General features: G+C 51.4%; 8 protein-coding genes across 8 annotated transcripts; 4 read left to right on the top strand and 4 right to left on the bottom strand.

Annotated features, from left to right (window-relative positions):
- The first annotated feature begins 393 nt into the window (after positions 1-393).
- On the top strand, positions 394-5,057 carry ACET3X_009018 (uncharacterized protein). Its single transcript, XM_069455166.1, has 5 exons — positions 394-1,656; positions 1,710-2,014; positions 2,079-2,101; positions 2,148-2,184; positions 2,234-5,057. The coding sequence occupies exons 2-5, from the start codon at positions 1,828-1,830 to the stop codon at positions 3,538-3,540; spliced, it is 1,554 nt and encodes a 517-aa protein (XP_069303095.1). The 5' UTR covers positions 394-1,656; positions 1,710-1,827; the 3' UTR covers positions 3,541-5,057.
- Positions 5,058-5,302: 245 nt separating this feature from the next.
- ACET3X_009019 (uncharacterized protein) lies at positions 5,303-6,103 on the bottom strand (the record flags this gene model as incomplete). The annotated part of the gene is made up of 2 exons (XM_069455167.1): positions 5,303-5,982; positions 6,037-6,103. 2 exons carry the CDS (start codon positions 6,101-6,103, stop codon positions 5,303-5,305), a joined length of 747 nt encoding a protein of 248 aa, XP_069303096.1.
- Positions 6,104-8,941: 2,838 nt separating this feature from the next.
- On the bottom strand, positions 8,942-10,128 carry ACET3X_009020 (uncharacterized protein; the record flags this gene model as incomplete). Its single annotated transcript, XM_069455168.1, has 3 exons — positions 8,942-8,974; positions 9,024-9,241; positions 9,630-10,128. 3 exons carry the CDS (start codon positions 10,126-10,128, stop codon positions 8,942-8,944), a joined length of 750 nt encoding a protein of 249 aa, XP_069303097.1.
- A 213-nt stretch (positions 10,129-10,341) lies between these two features.
- ACET3X_009021 (uncharacterized protein) lies at positions 10,342-11,580 on the bottom strand (the record flags this gene model as incomplete). The annotated part of the gene is made up of 1 exon (XM_069455169.1): positions 10,342-11,580. The coding sequence occupies one exon, from the start codon at positions 11,578-11,580 to the stop codon at positions 10,342-10,344; it is 1,239 nt and encodes a 412-aa protein (XP_069303098.1).
- Positions 11,581-12,339: 759 nt separating this feature from the next.
- Positions 12,340-12,713, top strand: ACET3X_009022 (uncharacterized protein; the record flags this gene model as incomplete). The annotated part of the gene is made up of 2 exons (XM_069455171.1): positions 12,340-12,541; positions 12,607-12,713. The coding sequence occupies 2 exons, from the start codon at positions 12,340-12,342 to the stop codon at positions 12,711-12,713; spliced, it is 309 nt and encodes a 102-aa protein (XP_069303099.1).
- Positions 12,714-13,125: 412 nt separating this feature from the next.
- On the top strand, positions 13,126-14,187 carry ACET3X_009023 (uncharacterized protein; the record flags this gene model as incomplete). Its single annotated transcript, XM_069455172.1, has 3 exons — positions 13,126-13,408; positions 13,493-13,692; positions 13,747-14,187. The coding sequence occupies 3 exons, from the start codon at positions 13,126-13,128 to the stop codon at positions 14,185-14,187; spliced, it is 924 nt and encodes a 307-aa protein (XP_069303100.1).
- Positions 14,188-14,919: 732 nt separating this feature from the next.
- ACET3X_009024 (uncharacterized protein) lies at positions 14,920-15,693 on the bottom strand (the record flags this gene model as incomplete). The annotated part of the gene is made up of 1 exon (XM_069455173.1): positions 14,920-15,693. The coding sequence occupies one exon, from the start codon at positions 15,691-15,693 to the stop codon at positions 14,920-14,922; it is 774 nt and encodes a 257-aa protein (XP_069303101.1).
- A 1,710-nt stretch (positions 15,694-17,403) lies between these two features.
- ACET3X_009025 (uncharacterized protein) lies at positions 17,404-18,793 on the top strand (the record flags this gene model as incomplete). Its single annotated transcript, XM_069455174.1, has 2 exons — positions 17,404-17,625; positions 17,677-18,793. The coding sequence occupies exons 1-2, from the start codon at positions 17,432-17,434 to the stop codon at positions 18,791-18,793; spliced, it is 1,311 nt and encodes a 436-aa protein (XP_069303102.1). The 5' UTR covers positions 17,404-17,431.
- Positions 18,794-19,735: the final 942 nt, after the last annotated feature.

Here is a 19,735-nt window from a genome sequence, read left to right on the forward strand (position 1 = left end):
GCAAACGACGCTCAAGGCCAGGTGTAACTGCCGAAACAAAGCGTCATCCAAAGAAATGGGGGTTGACATGTTGCCTGCGTCCAGTTTAGGTAGGCTGTGTTTGGCTTGCTGGTTATGAGCCTCATCTCCAGAAACTATTCCCGTGCAACCGCGTGCATCTGATCTGAGGGTCTTCATCTTCACCCTTTTGCCTGACTCACAAGAGGGTCTCTGCTTGCTCGATACGAGAGCAGGGCGCTGTAGGAACGAAACACAGCTATCCTCAAGACCCTTGAGGACGTTTCTCTCACAGATTGACTTCGCACCTTGCCCTTCTAGGTGCTAACGCGAGGCTGAACTCGCCAAACCCGCCTGATTACGCGCGGATGTCTTCTCTTTCTCTGGCGCCCTTCGCGCAAGTCTTTCGCTCTACTACCTGTGCAGCTGCGCCAACAAGCATCACATATCGCTCACAAGACTCTATCCTCCTTGGGTAGGCAGGCCGCTGTTGCAGTTCTCGCGTCCGCTTTCGCGCTCCAGACTCCACGCAGCCCCCACTTTCCAGACCCGTCCGATCCCACGCCAAATCTGATGCACACCTGCCAGGGGGTGCGAACGCTTCCTCGTCGTCTGATCGGTACCTGACAGCTCCAGATCTACCCGGCTTTACTTTTCTGCTTCAACTCTGTTTCCTCCTCCTGCAAATTGGGAGCTTACATGCCTGCCGCCTAGCCGTGAGCTTGTTACTGTGCAAGGGTCATGACGGCATGTTGCACCCTCCCGTCATCTCTGCATTAAACTTTCGGACATGTTGGTCTCCTTTTGGTCCACAGTCAAAATCCCACCTAGTCTTCCCAATTCGAAAGTGACTGCATACACTCGCCACCATATGCAACGTTGTCACATCTGGGTCCTTGACACCACTTCAGACTGCAGACCCATTTCGCCTGCATGCCTGCGGAATTTCCAGGCTCGATAACCGACAAGATCACGTACGATGATATCGATCCAAAGGCGCCACTTCGAGTAGATTCTTGACAGGGATCACCGTGGCGGGAGCGCCCGACTTCCGCACTTTCATATTGGCGCGAAAACTGTTGGCTGCGCTTGTTTTACGATGCAGGTGAGGCAACTCAAACTTAATTTCGCGTTTCGTCAATATCCTCATGTGTTTTCATGGTCAAGCAAGGAAGAGCACCCTTAACCCAGCAAACCTAGTCCAACACCGTCAAAACGCCTCTTGCTCTTCCCAGGATCCATAGTGTACGCGCAAGAAGCGGGAGTCGACGGTAGGTTCCTCGCAGCTACCTACACGGGAAGAGTACCAGGATCCAAACGTCAAGTCGCTATGCTGCAGTCCGTCCACTTTGCCCTTCAATCACATCACCGATCAGTAATACCAGAGTAGGCTACGGTGCCTTGATCTCGTGTCGTAAAGCTTGACGAGTCAATACACCCGACCGATGAGTATCTTGGACACTAATAGCACCCATGTGAACTATTGCATACGGAGTATATTCCATCTCCGCGGTGAGGCCCGTATATGCGAGTGAGTACATAGCCGGAAAGGCTTTCGACTGCCGTTATGCGCTCGTTCAACGGCTACGATTCCCAAAGCCTGCATTGGTCGATTATACCTTTTGTTTTTCGTGGTTGACCCACTCCCATCAAGCCCTGGTGGGTTTGTTACGCCTCCCCACGCCCCTACTCCATTTTAACATGTCAGACAGTTGAAAAGCCATCATGCACATATGGTAGGCATCCCTTCACTAGAAAAGCCGTTGCTGAACTTTCTTATACTTTTTACACATTCCGCGGAAGACAAAGACTTTCTGACTCGCCTACACAATGCCTGGTGGTATGCATCCTCCCCTCGAGGTCAAGCTTAGCTGGCCAAAACCCAACTATGTCAATCCTGAACTTCGACCAAACACCGTCGTGCTGCTGGCCTGCATCATGGGACCCATCACCGTCGTGATGACTCTTGTAAGAATGTGGGTGAGAGTTTTCCACCAACGGTGTGCTGGTTGGGACGGTAAGTCAACAGTATACGAAATGCATGTGGGACATACACTAACTCTATACTTCTACAATTACAGACTGGCTCATGTTAGCTGCCCTCGTAAGCTGCTCGTAGCGCCTCGCCATGGCTATGCTAACTATCATAGATTCCAACTATCGCATTGACAGTTCTCTATCCTCTCGGTAATTCTTCCAACCTCTCCTTAATGATGAAGCTAATGTTTTTCCTTAGCGAGTCATCAAGCGTTCGATCGACACATTTGGGACCTGGACTACATTTTCGACCCTGAAATGATCGTCGTTGCCCGGAAGTACGTTTTGGCAAGCGAGTGTATATTCTGTGTCGCAACCGGTTTCATCAAGGTCTCCATTCTGCTCTTCTACCGACGTCTCTCATCGCGGGCTGTCTCGAAGAGGTTCATCTGGGTGACATGGGCCAGTATCATCTTCATCATCGCCTACAGCATTGCCTTGACTCTGGCCCCAATTTTTGGATGCCAACCAATTTCCGCATTCTGGGATCAATTCAACCTTGTCAAGGTGCTACAGGGATACGAGTTCCACTGCTTCGACGAAGGCGCTGATGTGTTCGCTGCTAGCATCATATCAGCGGCGCAAGACCTCTTGACCGCCGTTCTACCTACCTTCCTCTACTGGAACCTCCAGATACCTTTTCGACAGAAGCTAGCATTGTTTGGTATCTTTGCTGTGGGCTACGGCGTTTTCGCCCTGGGATGCGTACGAGCATACTACAGCTGGTACACATTCTATGGCACGTACGATGTCACATGGTCGTCGTGGAACCTCTTTCTCACTTGCATGCTTGAGCTACATATCGGATGCCTGTGTGCAAATGCTCCTGCCATGAAGGTCTTCTTCAAGCATTTCTTCCAAGAGAAGCTTACTCAGCGGTCAAGAACTAGGACACCAGCAGGGTCTGATGATCGCCAGGACAGCGCGCAAACCAAGTCGAAGAACTCATGGAGAAGGTTCGCCCCAAACCTCGTAAGTGGAAGCTGGGCACACAGCTCCAAAGGGTATCACGACTCTCATACGGGTGTGACTGTCGACGCACACGGTGGCGTATATGTCCAGAAGGAGATACAAGTCACACGTTCGCCAACGAGTACAGCGTTTCCGACCGCCAGTATCCGGCCGTCTTCAACCATCACAACGGACATGATCTGCGATCGCGATTACGAAGACATCGAGCTCGGTCGCTATACCACGGCGCACAACTCGCGTGCAACCAGCATACGATCTACCAAGCTCTTTGAAGGACATGACTTGCAGGCACTTCCCCCGTTACCCACATCTCCTGCATCATCGAGATCTCCAGCTAGCTCTGCGTCCTTTGTGTCACGTCCTCATACACCAACGGAGGAGTCATCCTTGACACCCTTGCCGGCGATTGCACGGAGTGATGAGGCCGAGACCGAGAGGAGCGCAACGCCCATTCCGCCACCGAGCAGACATCAATCACCCTACCCCCCACGCGGTTCAAGTCAGACGAAGCCAAGCTGGCAGTCGTGGTCATGAAGCGTGTCGGGCATGCTGCGTGAAACACTTGTACCATCCAATATACCCCTGCCGACCTGCATTACTGGAAGTAGGAGCTGTCGCGTTGATCGCGCAAGATCCTCATGCTTTCCTCTGTATTTGTAGCGTCGGTGTTATGTCCACTTTATGATACCATCATGTACGCTAGTTTGTTGTTCAACAAAAGCACGTTTTAGATTAACCAAAATACATGCTTTTTTTTCAGTCCAACGTGCATGACTCCATCCCTGGTTCTCACCCATGAACTTTGTCATTACATGAGACTTCATTTTAACCTTGTTCAACGACAGCCTTGCGGATCAAGCTCCGGTGCTGGTTGTTACCCGAAGCGCTGGAACCTCGGCATACGTCGGACACCCAATCCGCCTCCAGCATTCTACAGCACCTAATTCATGTTCAAGTTAATCATCTGTTTCAAGGAAAGTATGTACCCGTGGAGGACGCCGTGACGAGTGTCAAAAAACAATTCAAATTCTGGACCGGTCGTAGACCAGCCGAAAGAAGAAGGTGCGTTGCCATCGGAGTCAAGCAAAATCAAAAAGAGGTTATTCCGATTCCGACAAAGCGCCAGCAAAAACACGCTCTGAGCCTCCACACCAGATTTGTCCATCATTCACGCCCTACAGTATGACTCAATGACTTTCTTTAAGTCGCAGAAGCCTTTTCCACAGAGGCATGGATTCCGAAAGCGACAGAGCTTGATCGAGCAATCCAATTTTCCAGCATGACGACGCCAAAGTTATCCACGCCAACTCTTTTTACGCCATCGGAACTGAAGGCCAGCCCAGAATTATCGACATCTGTTACGCGGCTCGTCAATGATGCGTTCTACCGCTCGAAAAGAGTCGATCCGGTGAAATGGAGTAACACGATATCCCGCTTTCCGAATGAGGAGGCGCTGCATACACTACTCGGGGATCAAGGCAGCGCCATCGCATTGATCTTTGACGAAGTTGACAACGCAAAGGAGGCTGAGATGAACAATGAGAAGGAAAATAGGAAAGTTGTTGCATGTGCCGCGGCAGTACCATGGAAAGGCGGGTGGGCGAGAGAAGGCGCCGAGGAAGAGAGCGGGTGGGAAATCAAAATTGTGTGTGTTGATGGTGATCCAAACTATCACCATCGTGGCCTCGCTGCCCAGCTGCTCGAATTTCTAGAGGCATATCTTATCGCGAACGTGAGAGCTGTACTTCGAAAAGTGGGAGAACAGGGCGAGGGTTCGTTGACGCTGTGGATCTTGGCTGCCGAGTGTTTGAATGGGGTGTACTGGCGTAAAAAAGGATATCAAGAGGTGCGCAAGGCGGTAGAAGGGCCGGGAGTTTGGAGCTGTAAGACGAGTTTCGAGATGGTAGTACTGCGCAAGGATGTAAAGTTCGATGATGGGGCAGGATTAGTCGATGAACGGTGTGAGAAAGAGAAGTAGAACCAAATGGACGATGATGCGGGATCAACGTTGTTACCGACATCCTACGGCGCTCAGTTCCCGTCCGAATCAGGAGGCCTCGTCGTCATAATCATGCGAAATGGGGGTCCGATGGTTGCTTGTGGCCCTTACGAGTATGCCTTCTATTTCCTATGCAAATGAGTATCTAAGCTGAGACTGCGCTTTCCATGAAGAGCCCAACTTCTCGCCGACAAAGGTCAGGATCTATCCATGTGATGTGCTACCAAGTGAGACACGGCCCGGCTTGTAAACCAGCTCATCTACACTTGTCATAATGCTCATCCAACTCCGCTCAAATCAGAAAGAGTCGCCAGACTCGCCCGACCAGATCTTGAAAATCTCTACCCTCTTGAAGTAAATGTGTTCCGTAACCATCTCAATTTCTTCCGTGTCATCCGACTCATCCCCCCAACTCAGACAGTGAATATTGATATAGGACAAGTCTTGTTGCGCTACATGCACACCGATATTAGACAACATCATCTTAGTGATCCTGCCAGTTTCGATGTTAGTCATCCATTCCTCGTTATGAAACCTCATCACAATGTTCAGCGACACAGTACCTTCATCGAGAAAGTCTTCGGAACCGTGAGCAGAGACTTCCTTCTCTTTTACCAGACCTTCAGGATCTTTGATGAGGGTACAGGTGAAACCGGGCTGATACAGCCCGATCTTGATCATTGGGCGTACATCGAGGTGAAGACTACTGTCTCCCTCTACACGCCAGGGCGCCACGATTGTCATGCTCATTGGTACGAGTTCAATGTTTTGGATCCGGCCATTGACTGTAGGGAAGAAGGTGCGCATATAGCCTTCAACCTTCTGCCAATCGATGATGACATCCTGCTTGATGCAGATGGGGCGGTACTCGGTACGAAGCTTTCGGCAGGTCTGGGCAAGTGCGAGACATGGCAGTACGCGGCGAGGCAGGTCGTCTTGTGTCTTGGCGGCGAACTCATATATGCGGTTACGCAGCTCTAGGTAGACATGTTAGTCGCAGCTGTCAGGTAGATTAACGAGCTTGTGATTACCTGCTGGCAGCTCCAGAAAGCGGGAGTGGTCTTCTCGTCTACTCATACTGGTACTAGGCTGTTCCATTGAAGGGGCTCCGTGGTGATCGCAGATAGGAGTGGTAGCGACCAGTGTACTTGAGAGATCAGTTAAGTGAGTTGAGGAGTAGGAAGGGGGAGAGTCTGATAAAACAACTCCTCCAAACGGTATTGGCGTGGTATAAGTACCCGAGTGGTGCTCGTGTTTGCAAGGCAAGTCGTTAGCCTACTGAAAGCGGACCTGCCTAGGCCTCCACATGCGCGAGTGAAACGCGTCAGGCACCCTCAGCAGGCTCTGCATGAGGAAGTGAATCATAATTGATCGTAGGTATGTGCTTTAGTGCTTTCGACGACAGAACGAAAAAGATTGATACACGTCAGTCCCGTCTCGTCACATCTCCAAGCAGAAATATCGCGTCGACCAGTGCTCCCAGGCCATATAATATCTTACGTCTCACTCAGAACAATTACTGAGAGGAAGGTTACTCCGTTTAACGTAGATCACAGTGCTACAAGGATTTTTCATATGAACAAACAAGAGTAACTGGGTACAGACGGTATACGAAGGACTACTCATCAGCAAACCTACCAGCAGTACAAACCATGATACTAAGCCCACGATTACGCGCTTCAGCTCTGACTTTCTCTTGTTCAACTGGGAAAATATCGATGAGCTCCCAGAAGTCTAACTGGCCAGAGATTGATCGTAAAGTGCTTGTGGTTTCTCAAGCAACGCCATGATATCAATCTCTCTGCCAATACATTCGAAGGAGAAGGTATCTATATCCAGAGCGACCGTTTTGCTGAATCCAGTTTCGAACACTAGATTGTTGTTCGAGAGGTCCCTGATAGCGAAGACTTTGGTAACCGTTCGTTCTTGTATTGCTTGCCGCCACGTGCGCTTAGCTTCATTAACCACAATAGCGTCTCGCTGGCGTTGGTCGTGTTTGATGTGAACAAACTGTATCAAATCTGAGAGGGTGATCCGGTATCGTCCTGATCGTTGTTTTCCTCGTCGCTGATGAAGTGTATCTGTAACCCGGTGAATGGCAAGCCTAGGCGTACTATATGCATCATGTCGGTGGGCTTTCTGAATGTATAGTCGTGCTCCTCGTCGTACTGCAGGACCAATTTCTCGGGGCCGCTGCCGCACTCTCTCTCTCTCTTGGATAGAAAGCCTCCAAGAATGCGTGTATAGCGTGTCGGTCGATGATGAACGTTACGTGTTTGAGCCACCTGGGCCGGTACTCAGATCGGATTTGTCTAGAGACTTGCGTCATTGCTCTATCGTTAGCGCGTTGACCCAGGCGTTGTATCCGGAAGCTCTCGACCGGCACTAGGAGCTGAGAAGGTGCTTCGCTAGCAGCATAGTTGTACACTCGGTCGCGAAGCTCTAGACGCGAGTGTTTTCTCACAGCCCAACATTTTGATCACGAGACTTACTCACCAGAAGACGCACAAAGTTAGAGGGAGACGGCGTAGTTTGCATGACCGTCTTCACCGACGGATAGTGATTGCATTGCCGATCATCGTCACGGCGTCGCTTCAAACGAAAGATCGACAGATCGGGCGGACATTTGTCTATGATGCGGCTGGAGATGATGTGTTCTGGACCAGCAGATCAGCATTGCTTAGCGTACATGTATCAGGGTTCGCGACGAGTAGAAATCGCATGGTAGACATGCAGGGTCACATCAACTAGGCAATATTGAGCTTGCTGTGTGTGATGTCACAACCCGCACTTGTGAGCACAAACTTGAGCATCACGCAACCATTGAACCACCAAAATCCGTAATGAACTGGACCATCATACTTCTTGTAGGAGGTGGAAGTCAAAGCGCAGTCATGTAGAAGCATTCCCGTGCTAAGATGGGTCTAGTGTCTACTCCAACCCTACTACTGCGTCTTGTCTGCCGCCGGGCAATACGGATGGAAAAAAGAAGAGTTTGGAATTGTCAGAACTTGCCTAGATCGCATCGCTTTTATTGACGAGAAGCCATCCCGAGAACATGAAACACCTCCCTTCGTAATCCGATACGCAACGCTGAGCAGTAAACCAAGAGGCCTGTACCAAGATTCCAATTCATCAATGATATCCTTGTGCTAATAGCCATCACCATGATGCAGTGTCTGTACGAGATACGTGACCCGTCTGAGTGATGGTGTGTTATTCAAGGAACACTCCATGACCAGCTAATGGTTTTGTCTCCATAGTCTTGGAAAGAGAACCCGTGGCGATGAACGTAAGGGCGCCCAGTTGCATTTGTATCAGCATAGGCAAGCCTGATCTCACGTATACCCCGCGTGGGCTGAGTTGCGTTGTCCCAAATCCCAAAGACCGTATTCTTCCACTGTCTAGCCATCTCTTCGGTCATGGTGATCCTCATCTTCGAATCGCTGTTCCGAATCCTGAGCCTGATCTCTTTGGTTGCCTTGGCCACGTCGCGCCACTTGGAGTTGGATTGATCAGCAAACAATACTAGCATGCTGTTTACTTGTGCCACAGCGTGTCGCGAACTGTATCTTTGCAAACGATCATGCAATTCGAACTTGAATCGCACATTGGGCGAACGTGCGACAAGCTGGACTACACGAGCGATATCAGCATCGTAAAATTCATCTCCGCCATCTATATCAGGGCTGTGATTGATTGAACTGATGATGCTTCCACGGTAATGCATCATAGTTTCCTCGTCAGCTGGGGGGTAGAAATCGCGAATGTACCGAGCGTAATGGTAGATGGATCCCAGCCGAACGATGGTTTGAGTTATATAGATAGATTGAAACTCGTTTCGGATTTGTCGACATGTCTGCGTTAAGCAGCGGAACTTTCCCACTGGCTGAGTCTCGTCTTCATGGCGGAGGCGTAGCGGGACAGGTACCGGCTCTACGCAGAAGCTGTAGATCTTGTTTCGCAGTTCTAAACGATAGGTCAGCCCTGTTTGGATTTATCTAAATGAAGTACGCACCGCCCGGAAGGGCAAGAAGCCGACTATTCTGAGTACCCGCTGTAACCTGCTGTCTATGTGCTTGCACAGTGGCCATGAGTGGTATTCGTAGAGTTTTGTTGGTTGAAGGTAATGGCGTGTAAGAGATGAATGAGTGGAGAAGAGCATGCGGCCGCCGAGCAACGGGGGAACGTGCGTAATGCCGGGTGCCTGCATGGTGTTTGGGGGCGGGGCTTCACCTTCACTTGCAGTACGTAATCAACGTGCAAACACGCTAGACAGTTTGCTAGACAAGAAACCTGGTCAGCTACACAAAACCAACCAATTTAGTCTGGAGAAGTGAGTGATGAAACATATGCGGGCATTGAATTCCAGACATGATAGCTTAAAGTGAAGGTGAAGAGTGCTTGTACACATCCCCGGTATCATCTGCGAAAAGGATTGCGAAACCATTCATTGGCGGCGCACCCATCTTCATCAGCACCTGCCGTGGATCCGCGATTCCACTTTGGTCAACAAAATCCTCCATTGCGCGTCTAGATTGGAAAGTAAAGCGCATCTCAGGCTGCAGGCTGCAGGAGATGTCGACTTTTTGGAAAAGGCGTTCCAAGTCCGGACGAAATGTACCGGACGAGATATTGGCAAAGAAGCCATCGAGGAGGACAGCAAGACGGAGGCACGCACTGGCGTCGGTGAAAGTGACATTGAAGTTGGGATACTTCATGCAAAGGCGAGCGAGTGGTGTAGCATCGTATGGCTGCCCGAAGTATGACATAATCAGGATGTTGCCTTGTACGCTAGAATCAGCGGTACCGTGCTCCAACGGCGGCTCTCCGCTGGAAACTTTCGGTTGCCTCAGGTCGGGATAGAAAGTCTTGAGAAATGCGTTTGCGGTAATCTGGTGGAGGACCATAACATTTTTGGCCATGTACGACGATCCGAACTCTGCTCGTGTTTGCCGACAGACATTCCGAAGGCTGCCATACAGTCCACAACGGGCATGTGCGTAGTGCTTCTTTGTACGTATGGGGTGCCGCGGAATGTACAAAGCTTTCGGTTCGACACAGAATTCGTAGATGCGGTTGCGAAGCTCGCCAGGCAATGCTAGGAGCGGCGGAGCGACCATTGTGACGTTGTAGACCTGAAGAAAAAAAAGACGGATATTGGGGGTACATGCATATACTCTTGGCTAGATATTTGTTTCGAGGAAATGTGAGACCGCGAATGTTGCCTTTTGAATGGTAACCAGCTGGAGGGACGAGGGAGAGCTAGAGTCCATCTGACTAGTCTATCGTCTAGTGCTGGTGGCCTCATTTAGGCATCTCATTTATATGTGTCGCTACATGGCCTTGCCTTCAGGCGTGCAGTTCCAAGCATGCTCGAATTGTTGCCATCCACCCTGTGGCTCCTCACACATTTTGAGGTCGCTGACGACGAAGTCGTAGTAGCCTTCGGCGGGTAGCTTCCCTTGGTTCACAGTGCCACCCATAGCGATGTTGATGAGTATCCTGAAATCTTCCATACGTCGCGTGCCCTCTGGTATGGTACCTTTCATGACTGGCCGACCGTCGATATACCAGATCATGCGCCCTCTCCACCCAGGTATGCCCTCTTCTTCGATCCACGCAAAGCCGTACGTGTGCGGTTGCCGCGCCAGGTCTGGTAGGGATGTCTTGACTACGCGATGCTTTTGCGAGTCTTCGCCAGTGTATGAGCCCCAGTGCAAGCACGAGTGGTTCTCGGTCTCGCCGTTCCAGCTCTCGGCAAGATCAACCTCGCCGTCGGTCGGCCACTTGAAAGGATCGGCGGGCAGCATCCAGTATGCAGGCCAGATGCCTGGCGCCGAAGGGGGTAGGCAGGTGGCCGTCAAGTATCCGCGCGGCCGCGATAGTGTCTGGTGCGAGGTCAAGCGCGCCGAAGTGTAGCTCCCGTTCTGGACGAGGGCGCGTACGATGAGGCGGTTGTCGTGGTGGAACGAGTTTGCGGGGTTGTCCGTGTACATTTGCTTTTCATTGTTGCCCCAGCCATGGTCGCCAATCTCGTGCCGGAAGTTCTGGGACACGGGCGTGGAGATATCAAAGGATGGCTTCCAGTAGACGCTCTCGCCCTGTGGCGGGGGGATGTTTTGCGGCGGCGGAGGCTGCGCAGAATGCGGCCTGTTCTGAGGAATGGGCGGCGGTCCGCCCGGTTGAGGGGTGTGTGGCTTGCTACCTTGGGGGACGGGCGGCGCAAAAGACTGCTGCTGCTGTTGCGGAGGCGGCGGGCCCCATTGCTGCTGAGGGGCACCCCATTGCTGGTTCTGAGGCGGATACTGCGGGGGATATGGGCTCCCTGTGTACTGCCCTTGGTTTGGCGGAGGGTAGCCCTGTGGCGGCTGCTGATAGCCTTGAGGTGGCTGCTGATAGCCTGGGGGAGGTTGCTGATAACCTTGGGGAGGCGGCTGGTAACCTTGAGGCGGCTGCTGGCCCGGATAGCCCTGGCCTGGGTGGCCTTGTTGTTGATGGCCGCCTGGAGGCTGCCCGGTAAACTCTGAGAGCTTCGCCTTGCCTTTCGCTAAGAGTTTGTCAAAGGTGGGCATCTTGTCGCGCTGCCGTGGTACAGAGGAAGCCACAGTACGACGACGTTTCCGCTTCAAGCCGCGCTGCCGAGCCGCCATGGCCGCGACCTCTGCAACAACACCAACGGCAACGACAACACGCCTCTGCGCGTACACGTCGAATCATCAGTCTACCCTCTCGCTTCAAAAGACATACAGCATGCGAAGATGCTAGAAAAATACCCAACGGTCACTATGCGCTGACCACTGCAATCTCCCCCCAAGAGCCAGAATCCTCAACCTTGACGCGTCTTTCTGTTAGAATCTTCCTCTGCTTCTCTCTGTCATCATATCCTCTTCTCTGCCAATTAAGATCGCTTCTTCTCTCATATTCTCTGATTCGTCATTTTTCTCTTGCACAAACAGGCGTTCACCTGTGTTGCACCTGTGACGTCACATCTCACCACACCAGCGGCCATTCACCCGCAGAGCCAACCAGCAACTCCATGCAAGGCAGGCAAGACGCAGACATCACCCTCCAGCTTTCCGGAAACAGCTGTGGGGAACAGCAAGTTTCGCCCATTCTCACGTAGGGCTCGCGTCATTCTCCGTGTCTTGGAAGTCATCGAAATGTCTTAATGGCAGTCGCACCTCGTCGCACACAAACCAACACAGCTTTTCAGAAATCACAAACAAGACCCTCTCTCTAACGCTCCACCACATCATCTCCCCCTGACCCTCTCACTCCAGAACTGTTGCACTACACCACTCACCATAGCCCACAAGCACAACCGATCCAACATGTCTTCCATAGTTCATGCTCTAAGCGACCTCTTCAAGTCCCTAGTCGAGCTCGTATGGTCCTTCTTCACTACTGCCGGCGCACTAGTCCAGAAAACGGCCCAGTTCGCCCTCAACTTCGCTACTGAGATCATCGACCTCGTTGTTAACTTCTTCCGTGGGCTCGTGGACCTTGCTGGCGGTATCGTTAGCTTCGTACTCGGTAAGTTGGCAAAGACACCCCAGACTCGCGTGCCAGACTCAGCGCGAATACTAACCATGCGATAGGCAACGTCCTTATGCTTGGCGTCGTCGCTGCTGCCGTCTTTGGCTTCCTGCAGTACCAGCGCAGTCAAGGCAAACAGGTCACGGTCGGCAACAAGAAGCTGAACTAGCCTCTATTCATACGACCCAACTTCCGCGAACTATGGCCGACCAACTAAACAATGCGCATGGACATGAGTATGTTGAGCCACTGGGCGACTGGGTTTCAGAAGGCGAGAAATTGTCCGACGCCCCTTGGTGACGGCAGCGATACTGCAGCCAGCGCGGGGAAGTGATAGGCTAGTTCTCTAATCATTTACCGAATCAAGGTATCCCTAATCCTCTCCAATCCCAGCGCCCACAAACTAGCACACCCATGCCGTGTCCAAGGGCTTACCCTTTTCCATCTTGAATACAATATCTAGTCTTGACAATAGAGCCAATCTATCATGCTTGAGACATCACGCATGTGCCTCGCCACATGTACATATGAGCCTGCTCTTAATACGACGGCATGGCACCGCTTTTCTTCACCCTGTAACAATGCAGAGTCTCAATCTCTTCGCACAAAAAGCCAAGTCGTATCGTCGTTTATCAAGCTCGACCGAGGGGGAAGGCGAGGCATGCATCTCGGCAGACGCGTCCACTCAGAAAGTGGAATACGATGCAGACAAAGACCTGCTGGCCGCTAGAAGACCTCGACGACCCTGGCATTGGTCCTGCATGCACACGTGCGGATACCTCTTGGTTGCTTTGTTAAGCCTTTCCATCGGTCTTGGCCTCAGCCAACTCTTCACTTTGGAGCACGAAGTTGACGGGTTTATCAGTATGTTCCCTCTATATTTGCCTTCTCTGCATGAGTTGGTTGAGCCCTCACCCAGCATGTTTCGCCGTACTAACTAGGCATTAGCACCATGGGGCAGTTCGCGCCGTAATATCGACAATGTGTGGTGGTCGATGAACGCCAGCTTCGGCGAGGAGCCTAGCCACGAGACGCAAAAGGCTTGGGAAAGTATCATGGCAAAAGGTAGAGGCTTCATCCGGCATCCCACGCTATCAAAAGACGGAGAAATAAAAGCTGTTGCCGTGTTTCACGAGATACACTGTCTGGTAAGGTTTCCTACCGCTAGCGCACACGATCCTGTACTAACTAGAGTCCAATAGCACGGTCTCCGAACAGCCTTCTACAAGAACGCATACAAGCTCGCCAAACTCCAACATCAGCAAGCTCAAGCAAGATCGCTTCCCAAGACTGGCGCTCCCCACAGCGAGTCTGAATTATTCCCTGAACATCCCGCAGGACACGACCATGGCCATGCCTCTTCCGCAGTGTTCAAGCCAAACCCATTCATAGAGACTCTCCTGTCTGACGAAGATTCTGACCACGACCCTGGTCACATCGTCCACTGCTTCGAGTACCTGCGTCAAGCACTCATGTGTGCTGCTGATACTAATCTAGAAGTAACTCATCAAAGGGTTGATGAATCTGGGAAGACGTTTATCGAGACGGAAGGCTGGGACACGGCGAGAGTGTGCAGGGATTACGATGCGGTCAAAGAGTGGGCGGAAGCGTGGAGGGCGGCGGACGCTGGTGGAATCACATAAACAGGGTAACTAGGGATATCGTCAAAATTAACAGCATTGGAGTTTTAGTGTCGTTGTCGATTCGGCATTCGAGTGAGTCGTCTCGTAAGTTCGGCGATAAGTATTTCATTGAGGTCGTATCCGTGTTTAGTATGATCAAGTAAGGAGATCCGACTAGATACGCAATGCTTGACAGCGACGCGATGTAGCGCTAAGAGTCGCTGAGCCCAGGTATTACCACATAACCACAGAAGAACCACCGTGAGAAATGATTTAAAAGATTGTGTGCATCACATCTTGTTTTTTGTGACGTCGCAAAAGCTAAGAAGACAAGAGAAAAGGAAAACACCCAATGCCTGCTGTCACTAACCAAATGCGGGCGAGGCTGAGTAGTGCCGCCGCTAAAGCATAGCCTCCACCATGCGCAACGCCTGCTAGGTGCTTCGCGCATGGTGCCGCAGTTATCGCAGGGTGATAAGAAATTGCTGCGAGATAGTCACCATATGCCGTTCCATGACTATTGTGTAACAACGGCGCCTGTTTGCGGGCGAGACTCGGCTCATTGACGGCGTGCATATATCTACCAAGTTCGCACCGAGTCCAGCTATGAGGTTTGATAGCAGACGATATTCTTGCAAAGGAACATGTGTACTTGACATATGTATTAAAGTATACAATAAGTAGAACATAGCACAAGGAAGTGAAAAGAAGAGAATAGAAAAGAAGAAAGTAGAGAGATGTTTCGTGCACGCATCAAGCCGTATATGGAGGCGGCGGATCCCGCTCGCCCAATTCAGTGGACACGGTGGGCGCGTAGTGTAGCCCTCCACCACCACCGTGGCCATGTCCATAGGTCTCCCAATTGTCATCAACCGTCCGACCAGCACCACGCTGAGGTTCAGTAGCCATCTCGTAGGTCAGCCCAGGTGATGTAGGCGTCGCACCGAAAGCTGGTGTCGACACCGAGAAGCCAGCGTTGCCATAGATGCCGTGTTGTGGTATAGGTGAAAGACCAGCCGCGGGGCTAGTCTGTTCAGGCACGTCTTGTGGCCGTGAGCCGTTCGCGATAGGCATGCGCGATATCGTCGCGAAAGAGTCGGTGCGTTGGAGAGAAGGTTGAATGATGATCTGAGGTTTCCGCTGTGGTACAGGCCGCCGTGGGATGTTGAAGCTCCGAGTATGGGGAAGCGCATGCGGTCGAGATTGAGGTTGGGTTTGGGTTTGGGGCTGGGCCTGAGTTTGGCATTGGGGTTGGTATATCGGGGGTCGAGGCCGTGCCGTTGGAGCATAGCAGGCGTACTTTTGCTGTGGTGCCGCAGGTTGCTGCTGCTGCTGCTGCTGCTGCTGTTGGGGACGGTGATGAGCTTGGGTGTTCCAGCCATTCTGCTTCGCCGAATTGGCACCAGGAAACGTGTTATGGCGTCGTTTCTGGGCTTCTGCCTCAAGCTGCTCCTTGTCGTTCTTCTTCCGATAGTGTCGGTGGATGAGGTAGCCACCTGCAACAAGCTCAAGGCCGCCAAAGATCATGATGTCGCTAATGTTACTGTAGCAAAAACAGAAACAGTAGGGTCAAGGAGGGAAAAGTCTCAGGCTCGAATCTGTCTTCGCAAGGCAAACGGGGGAGGAATGGGCGGCAGAGGCCATAATATCGGGTAAGTGCTCAGCCTCCATCGTCAGACTGTAGGCATGAGCTATTGGTGCCGTATCCTCCGGCGTGGTGGCGGAGTCGAGAGGTGCAGCGGCCATACAGCCCAATAACAATGCCTCGCTTGCCCGCCCGTAGCACTCGGTTACATGCACCCTTGGCAGCAAGCTATCGGCAGCACGCAGAGCTCTACAGCTTCTTATTTCCATCCTCACACCTGGTGCCTGACGATGGTGCGCCAGAGAAGTCAAGAGTTGTTTCCGAGCACTACGTATCCCATGGGCGCACGATAGGATACGGCATGACCTAGTAGAATCAACCAATGAGCGTCTGTCGGGGGCCGCTCCAACCTCTTATCAAAGGCGAACCTGCGCGATTTTGATACAACAGTCAGTGTCGAAGAGTCGTGCTAGCATTAGCGGTATCAACTTGGGGTCTTTATACTTTGTAGCCATTGTTCCAAAGCACAGGGCAAAATACGCTAGGTGACCGCAGGTAGGGAGAGGCATAGCTGACGTGATGCCATCGACTCGATGCCATCGCAACAGCACATCCTCTCGGGTTGAACGTGTTACAACTAACCTTCGCAGGCCAGGCATTCGCGTTGTTCCTCTCGTTGACATCGCATCCAAAATGAAGCAGAGGAAGAGATGGCAGCTACCGGCTTTGGTAGGCACCACAGACAGTAGCTCTGATCGGGACACGTATCCAGGACGCGTACCATCACGCTTGATGTCTGCATCTACAGTCTGCGAGATCTAGATTAACCATGGACTCTGAAGAAAAACACCAGACGCACAATCGGTATGTTCTACACTGGCTTCCGGAGCTAGATCCATACACGCTAGAGGGGTCATGATGCAATCACGGAATCAAGATACCCACAACTCCTAACTCCGCAAACGGTACGTGCAGATGCCAGACGTTATGCTCGTGCGCACGGGATATTTGCAAAGTCAGTAGCCCTTCATACTACCTCCTAGGTATGAACAAAGAGCAGAACATTGACTTTTCCAAGCATATGCTGGTCTGAGACTTCCGAGGCTGATCGGTACAACGGAAAGAGCGAGAGAGAGCGCGAACGCGAGATGCTTAGCAACCAAGATATAAGGGCCGACCGCAAGGACACAAAACATGAGATGAACCTTAGACTTGAAGAGTGCCATGTGGGGTGTCTAATACGCAATTTGCGACTGCAGCGCCCTTTTGAGGGATGGATCCTCGGCAATTACGCTGTCCTCTCGATACAAACTGAGAACTAGGGACCGAAGAGTCTTAGGTCCCGCTCTTCGGCACATTATGGTAGCGGTTTTTTGGCAGCCAGCCAATAGCTAGTATTCTGGATCCGACCAGGAAGAGCCAGACGCCATTCCGGGGCAAGGCTTGTTCTCAAGTGTCGCGGATCAATGGGCGGCTTCACTCGTAGCATCCAGCACATCTTGGCAGGATGCACGATATTTCACCCGAGGACGAAATGCTTGGTTAATCAAAGTCCGAGGGTCTTCGGGGACTACGCATCCAAGACTTGTAACCCAGCATGCGTATGTAAGTTAAAGATGCCTTTGCATCACATAGTTGAGCACCAGTTCAGACCTGTACCTACCGCTTTCGATCGCCACCATGCTACTGTCATCTTTCATCGCAAGCGTTATTGCTTTTTCGGGGGTGGTTGCTGCGCTACCTCAACCCAAGCCGTTTAGAGAGGTCTCGCGCAAAAGACAGAGTACCACAGGCAATGATCTAGAAGTCGATCTGGGTTATGGAATCTACCAAGGTTCCAGCAACACGAGTACTGGTATCAACACTTGGAGAGGGTATGCCCATATATCCCTTTTGAGGAATCGATGCTGATCTATTGTTTCAAGAATCCGCTTCGCTGCACCACCGACCGGTACTCTACGTTGGCAACCACCGCAAACACCATCCGTCAATCGAACTTCAACCATCTCCGCTGATGCTTATGGGCCTCAATGCCAACAGGTCGGCTTCAATGGACAGCCGAGCTTGCCATCAGGCGGTGTAACAATACCAACCTCAGAAGACTGCCTTTTCCTGAACGTTCAAAGCCCAGCCAACGCATCAGATCTTCCTGTTCTTGTATGGATCCATGGTGGTGGATATGGCACTGGCAGTGGCCGGCAAGACTTTACTGAACTTCTTACAACGACCGGAAACAGCTTTGTTGTCGTTTCGATCCAATACAGGCTGGGACCGTTTGGGTTTCTCGCGTCTGACGAAGTAGTACGAAAAGGTGTTGCGAACGCGGGACTCCTGGACCAATTTTTCGCTCTTCAGTGGGTGCAGACGTACATTGAACACTTTGGAGGCAACCCCTCAGCTGTGACCATATCTGGCGAAAGTGCTGGTGCTGGATCAGTCATGCTTCAAGATATGGCCTATGGTGGCTTATTAGGCGACTCTCTGTTCCAAAGCATTATCGCCGCGTCGCCATACCTCCCCAAACAGTACGCCTACGACCATTGGATTCCATCGCAGAACTATTATGCTTTTGCTAGCCGTGCAAACTGCTCCGTCACAGCATACGGCAACGCATCCTCCACCATCTTCGACTGCTTGGTATCACAAGATACGGAGATATTGCAGAATGCTTCAGTCGAAGTGACAAACACTGCGACATTCGGAACTTGGACTTTTCTGCCAGTGACCGACGGAATATTTGTTCAGGACGAGCCAAGCAGCCAGCTGCTTGAGAATCGCGTGAATGGGCGAAACGCTCTGATCGGAAACAACGCTAACGAGGGGCCTTTATTCGTACCCCAAGACATCACTTCTGAAGACGACTTCCTCACCTGGCTTCGCAACACCTTGCCCGAATTCACTGAATCTGATATCGTAAAGTTGCTACGTTACTACCCAATACGCAACACTGCGAACGATTCTAGTGCAGACAAGTTCGCGACGAACGGTGTCACTGGACCTAGCGCACTTGATCAAAGTTCGCTTGCCACAGGACAGCAGTAGCGTGCTAACAACCTCTACGCTGAACTGACTTTCGTATGTCCTTCATACTGGATGGCAGAAGCGTACACCGGCAACAATCGTACATCATACAAGTACCAATTCAGTCCTCTCCCAGCCACCCACGGCTTGGACTTGCAAGCATACTTTGGACCGTTAGGCTTAGTGCCATCTCTAAGTATCGACTTCCAACGCGCATTCATGAACATATGGGGAAACTTCGTCACTCAAGGCAACCCATCAATATCCGCTTCCGTCGCAGCTGGCTCTACTTCGCCCAACAGTACTGCCAACACCACTGCTGCGACCCAATGGCCAGCCTTCTCGGTCGCTGAACCGTACCAGCTCAATCTCAACCAGACAGGTGGTGAAATGGCAGTTGGTTCGCTGATTGTGGCTTCTCCGGTCAACACCACCTACCTTGTTGGACCAGGTCTGATGAACGACTTCACACTTGCCAACGCGTATACGTGGGAGGATGGACGTGGCATCAGATGTGACTTCTGGAGGAGCGTGGCCAATATTATTCCTGCATGAATGGCAGACTCTAGAGTGAAGGGACTACTGACTAGTACGTACATGTAAAATTCAGATGGAAATTACCTAGTGTTCCGTTAACTATTGATCATGTGCTAATGTCCACTTATCTTCTCGTCTCCCATCCAAGTGCTACGTAGCCGTGTAACTTAGTCGACTCGTAAATTCGATCTGGAAGAGCCCAAGTGCGTATCATCCGATGCTAAACAAAATATCGCCGTATATAAGTGTACTTAACTCGCTCCACTGTTCCAAGATCGGATCACTATAACCATAATCACAAGCTAAACACAAGGCTTTTCGGGGTATCGCTTTAGCCTCTGTCCTTTATCCATCATCTGCTTCTTTTTCTGGTTGATCTTGCAGATCTTTTTTCAACGCGCGGTGGGATGCCGGCAAAGCACATCG

This window comes from Alternaria dauci, chromosome 9, assembly GCF_042100115.1.
Source record: "Alternaria dauci strain A2016 chromosome 9, whole genome shotgun sequence".
NCBI classification, from domain to species: Eukaryota; Fungi; Ascomycota; class Dothideomycetes; order Pleosporales; family Pleosporaceae; genus Alternaria; species Alternaria dauci.

Coding starts and splice junctions, on each gene's coding strand:
- ACET3X_009018 (XM_069455166.1), top strand. CDS start 1,828: ATGCCTGGTGGTATGCATCCTCCCCTCGAGGTCAAGCTTAGCTGGCCA. Junction 2,015..2,078: donor ACGGTGTGCTGGTTGGGACG/GTAAGTCAACAG, acceptor CTACAATTACAG/ACTGGCTCATGTTAGCTGCC. Junction 2,102..2,147: donor GGCTCATGTTAGCTGCCCTC/GTAAGCTGCTCG, acceptor TAACTATCATAG/ATTCCAACTATCGCATTGAC.